At 47.6% G+C, this 6,000-nt stretch overlaps 1 protein-coding gene across 5 annotated transcripts in view; it reads left to right on the forward strand.

Moving 5' to 3' along the window:
- The window catches only part of MAMLD1 (mastermind like domain containing 1), a 256,661-nt gene extending 253,265 nt beyond the window's left edge, over window positions 1–3,396 (forward strand). For all 5 annotated transcript variants that reach the window (XM_064669754.1, XM_064669753.1, XM_064669755.1 and 2 more), the window contains 2 exons: window positions 817–898; window positions 1,176–3,396. In XM_064669754.1, the coding sequence (XP_064525824.1) occupies window positions 817–898; window positions 1,176–2,197 (1,104 nt within the window). In that variant the 3' untranslated portion in view covers window positions 2,198–3,396. The remainder of the gene's footprint in view (window positions 1–816; window positions 899–1,175) is intronic.
- Window positions 3,397–6,000: the final 2,604 nt, after the last annotated feature.

Consider the following 6,000-nt stretch of genomic DNA (forward strand, 5'->3'; position numbering starts at 1 on the left):
GATCAAACTCCCTTTCAAAGCCAGCTCTGCCTCCCTGATATTGTTTGGCTTCAAGTTTTACTGGGCTGCTCTAACACAGCAGGAGCCAACCCTCAGCTCCCACCATCCACAGACAGCTCCCCAGGTCACAGCTACTGTTCACAGCAGGGATGCAAGTGCAATGGTAAGTTCTGGGTTCTAGTTCAAATCAGGTCACTTGGAGTAACCCATCAATTCCTTGCTGAGGGAGCACCTGCTGTAGATCCCTGGCTCCCTGTGTTCTGGTTAAAAGTGGCAACCAGCTCCCAGGGGGATGGTACACAAGGGCAGAGCTGTCCTCCAGACAGGGTAAAGGCCACCGGTGCTCTCCTGCTTGTGAGTGTGTCCCTGCAATGCTGCCACACAGTCTGGTCACTAATGGACTTCTGGGCACTTTTTGTCCCCTGATCTGGTGCTTCAGAGAACACATCCAGATAGTCTGCACAAGAGGCGCTGGGGAGATGCCAGGATTCCTGCAGCCTCCAGCTGCAGCACACTTCACTCATAGGCTGATGAATACGGGAGTCTCCATGTTTGTCCAGCTCCCCTTTGGCTGCCTGCACAGCATCTGCTGAAGGCTGCGCTTCCCAACGCTGGGCTGTCATCAGGACACCTTAGCAAGAAGGGCCGTGTGAGCAATTATGGTCTGAAATGAACTGCCTGGGCTGAATCTCATCAGAGGAGGCGGGGGGGTGTATGGAAGAGGTTGTTAATGATAACAGTGGCTACACTTCAAGTGTCTGCTGTTCTTGCTTGTCAAGAGACTACAACTTGACTATTATGCCCCTTGTCTTCCAGGAAAAGCAGAGACAAAACATGCTGGGAGTAACATCTGAGCAGAGGAGTTTGTTTGCAGCTCAGCAGATAAACCAGTTTCAAGGTAAGGAGGGAAATGGCATGCTATGAAAATCCTTAAGAAGCCGGGGCCTGAGGTCTAGTTAAATACGGACACTTAATGTTTCTCTGCCCTGAATTAAAAGCATTTCACATTTTACCACATATCTTGAGATACCCCCATTTCCTTATGGCTCCAGTATAATTCTGTTACAAATAACACAGAGGAGAGGCCCATGACATGGAAGAGAAAGAGCAGGAGTTTTTAAAGGTTCTGCTGCATTTCCAGGGTACTCACAGCTAATGTGTCTCTCTGCCCACAGCCGTGCAGCAGCCCCTTCCCACAGACTGCAACCAGGTGATGCCGGCTCCTCCGCCCAACCACCGCATGCTGCCTTCGAACCCGGCCATGCTGCAGAGCACCCTGGGCTCTGGCATGGCCCCAGCCACTGCCAGCCAGAGCACTGGGACGATGGTGATGATTCCACACAACCCTGGCAAGCAGCAGGGGATTTTCCCACCTAATTCTGACTTTAACATCCCCCTGCGGCCAAGCCAGAACTCACTGGGCATGAACTCGGGGTGCCAGACGGTGCACAGCCACTCCACTGTGCGGCCGGGAATGCCGATGGGAGGCTTCAGTTCTGGTTCCTTAACAAATCACTCTGCAACACAGCAACACTTGAGGCAGCCGAGTATGCCAAGAATCCCCAATGTCTACCCCAACTCATCTGGCCAGATGTGGACGCCGACTACTGTGCCAAGGATGCCAAATCAAAGCCAAATGGATACCAGCATGCAGCAGTTCTCCGGGAACACGCTCTTCTCCAAACAGAGCGTGAGGCCAAGCACACCGGGTCAGGCGTTCTCCCAGCAGGCCGTGGTGCCGCCGAATCAGATCGCTCCCGGCGTGCAGGTCAGGCAGATGCAGAAACTGAGCATGGGACAGTCTGGCCAGGGCTTGAGCTCGATGAGTAATCAGAACTTGAGACATAATTTAACCAGGGGACCGTTGCCAGCTATGAATGTTATGAAATCGGTGCCGCAGGGAGTGTCCAGTTTTAACCACCTCAATCCCGCCCCAGGCCTTGGCCCACCGAGCTACCCTTCCACTGGGCAGCCGCCCGACGCCTTCAGCAGGATGAGCGCCACTGCTGAGCTGCCGCAGTACGACTTTGTGTCCCAGCACAGCAATTCCATCCTGCCCGCCAACTGCAGCGACACCGACTTCCTCGACTCCCTCATGAAGAACAGCAGCAGCAGCAATGACGAAGAGTGGTTGAACAATCTGACAATGATAGATGACATTTTGGGACAGCACGCTCAAAGCTCTGGACACGTTTAGCTCGGAGAGAAGCAGCCTCGTTGTAAATAACTCACATATGGCTTCAAACAGAACAGACAACCCATGAAAGCCGCCACCTCGTTCAATACAGAGTGAACAGACTCAGCCAATTCTTTGCCTGCATCAAAGCTTAATATTGGCAGTTTTTCAGATGACTGTATATATTTGAATATTTTGTAAATTATGTTTTCCTAAACCTTAAATGTAGAAGTATTTATACTTCTTTGCTGGACTCTTTGTAAATAAATCTATAGCATAACTTTTGGTTTTATTATAGGGATTTCATTATACCTTGTTATAAATATGCAAATAATATTGTTAGTTTCAGTAATACTGTGTATTACAGCATAAAATACTTATGTTTTTGACATAACTTAACACATGATCTAGGGGTGTCATTGCAACCAGACTAAGCAGGAATCAAATGTGGCATCTGTTCTCTCATATCAAGAGGAAAGATTGAAAAGTTGCATTTAAAAAAAATAAAATCCCTAAAAGGAGCTGCTGATTCCCCCATAGCTCAGTCTTGCAGCCCAGTCCTGGTATGTAGGTCCCATCCAGGCCCGCAGTGCATACAGGGATCTGTCTGCAGAGATCCCTTTGCCAGATCCTGGGCATGTTCTCAGCTTGATACACTCCAGTAGGTCAATTCGACCCTGACAATGCATGGTTGCTGTCCTGCAGTGAGCGTGTGGTTGTGCCGTTCCAGCTGCTGACCAGGGTGTGTCCCTGTGCCCGGGGGTTGCAGGACTGGGGGCTCAGCGTGGCGTGGCCCGTGGTGGGTCACACTGAAGAGGAGGCACTGCCCGGCCTGCAGCCGCTGAACCCGTCAGCGAAAAGGTAGCTCTGGTTTGTGCACCTCTGCCATGTATATTTGTAGTGTACAGGTGATTTGTTCCTGGTTTTAAGGCTTTTCATAATTTCTGTTTTAATGTGAGACTTTTTTCAGGGGAAAAGTCTATAAACATTAATAGTTAATTTTTGATGTTTTTCTGTCAGCTACTATTGTCCTATGTATATTTAAGAGTCTGTTTATAAAAGATTCACTGTACTGTAAACTTCTTAAAATGTTCATACTTTGTGTAATCATATTTTAATAGTCACGTCATACTTCGCAATACATTTGTAATATAACGTCAGCTTCAAGCACAGAATGTTTTTTTCTTCATACCATAATAAACTGCCAGGGGAAAATTGCATATCCTTTATGTGCTCATTTCTCAGCTACAGCATTTCGTACCTGCAGATATTTGAATTAATTTGATTTGTCCAGGATGCTACAACGTCAATCTAATAACATGTACAAATGTGTATGTGCTGTTAGTAGAACCAGTGGGCTAGATGGAGAGTTGAAGCAGGCTTTAATTTTATTTTAAGATGGGATTGCTTAGGCCCACTGTCCTTTTCCAGTGTAATTATAAGTGAATGTGAAATTAATCTCTGTTGGTTTTTTGTTATTGTTTTTTTTTTTTTACATAGCACCATGTTTATTTAAGTGACAGTTCTCGTGTATAAACACCAAGGGTGAGGTGGTGAGGAGGGGACCTTGCTCATTCCATGACGCCTTCGAGGGCAGTGGCAGGTATGGAATGTCACTCCTTTGACACAGAAATTGTCTGATTGGAGAGCTGATGCCTGTCCTGTGGGAGGCCAGGCTGGGAGGAAGGGTAGGAAGGAACAGGAAAATTTTAGTAACGTTAAGTAAGTGCACAAATAGAATCTGGAGCTATAATTGCCTCCATTTAACCGAGCCAGACGCCGCCCCAGCTTCCTAGAGCTGGTGCAGAAAATGTGTCGGTGCTGCCCTTTGTCCCAGGGCATGCTGTGGGCATGGCAAGGCTGAGGAAATCTCCTGGGGGGATTCCATGCTGGAGGGAGGGGTTTGGCAAGGTCATTCCTATCCTGGAATGGGTCATTCCAGAAGACTGTTCTCCAGAGCTGGATGGCAGAAAACAGCTCCTGGAGTAAAAAATGAGAGGGGATATTCAGGGTTTAAAGCAGTTGGGCCCACAGTCTGCTGGTGGTGCTCACATGGGGAGGAGACCACTCCGAGTAAAACCACCCCAGGCATGTCAGGTCCTTCTGGCTTCCTGATGGCACTGGCAGGTCCTCACGGAGCAGCTCTGAGGGGAATGACCCCAACCAGCTTTGTCTCGAGACTGGCATGTACCTGTATGAAACCAGGGCGAGGAGGAAAGAAGCCAGTTTTTCCAGCAAAGGAAACCAAACAATTGCCCAAAACAGGCTGTAGAACTCAGTAAGTGTCTGAAAGAGGCAGAAATGCCGACTTGCCTCCAGACAGCAGAGAGGGGGAGAAATGCCCGTGAGTGTGTCTGTGGTGAGGACAAAGGTGAGTTTGTTTGGCTGTGAAAACTGGCACCGTTTCAGCAGCTTTTCTGTCACGAGCTGTGTCCTGCCAGGACACAGGGAGCTTCAGGCAGCAGCAGATCTGACCACAGGTCTGGATCCAGAGGTGCCTGAGCCCTTCAGGCCAACAGAACAGCAGGCACTGGTGGCAGAGAAGGCTACTGCCTGCACACTCCTCTTTGGGATATTAATAAAAATAGCAAAAGTGCCATCTTTTCATTCTTCATTTTGTTTGTGTCAATGCACACTTCATTTTTTTCAGTTCTGCAGGATTTGGGTTAAAAACAGTGCAGGGAGGATGTCTTCAAAAGCCAAATGTTCCCCACAGAATTTACAGAAAACAGTTTATCTTGTACCTGTGTTGCGTACCCACTTATTTGCACTCTTTTTTTTTATTTTGGTTTTTGTGGTGTTGTTGTTGTTGTTTTGTTTTTGTTTGGGTTTTTTGTTTGGTTGTTTTTTTATCTAGCTTTTCAGCTGGTAGAGCTTTTCACCCCTCCATATCCCAGTTCCTTGCGCCTGAAAGGGAATGATGATCCTTCCTTGCCACAGAGGTGGTGTGAAGAGTCAGGACTATATCAAGCTTGGAAGAAGAACAGGACTAAGTATAATTATTATTATCCTGCTGTCTCTGGTTGCACTTGAAACTGCTGATTAGTAAACATGTCTTTTGGGGAGTTGGCACAACCGCAGTGGCCAGTGCCCTGCTTGGGTTGCAGCCCAGGAGTGGGGCTGCTGCCTCTCCCTGGGTCAGCCGGCAGCTCAGGCTGGAGCACAGGCACAGGGATGTGTGGGATGAAGGCATAATAACTGTGGAGGAACATTGCAGGAATTGGAGCATCAGCATGGCAGTCCTGGTTGGTGTCACAGTTAATGATCACAATAAATTGTCTGTTTTGTTCTGTAAGAAAATACCTCTGTCTGTACTTTGCCTTCCCTTTTCTTCTCTCTGTTTAAAGTGTGAAAATGCCCAAAGTCTTATCCTGCCTTCACTCTCCATGGTCTGTGTCACTAAGGTAAATAGTTACAGCTAGTGAGGGCTAGTGAGGGAGTAGCACTAAATATGTCTGCATTGTTCTCCTGCTGTGTTTACTGGACCAGCAGATCACCCCACAAGACATACATAGACTTATGCCACGAGCCAAATTCTGCTGTCTCACATGCAGTGTAAACACAGAATTGATCTTCTGAAGGCAGTGGTATAGCATGGGATTTACACAAACATTAATAAGAGCAGCATCTGGTGCTGTGGCAGTGCAAACTGAATTTGGATCTCTAGAATAGTTACAAGGGATGAAGTGTCTGACAGCGCTTGCTGTTGAAAGCCATCATTTATTTTCTGTACAAGTTACGTCACCAGACTGCCCTCATAATTATGGCCACGAAAACAGAGGCAAGGCAGTAAGCTTTTCCTCTTGGGTTCTAAAATAACATCA

Source organism: Pseudopipra pipra, chromosome 13, assembly GCF_036250125.1.
Source record: "Pseudopipra pipra isolate bDixPip1 chromosome 13, bDixPip1.hap1, whole genome shotgun sequence".
Lineage (NCBI taxonomy): Eukaryota > Metazoa > Chordata > Aves > Passeriformes > Pipridae > Pseudopipra > Pseudopipra pipra.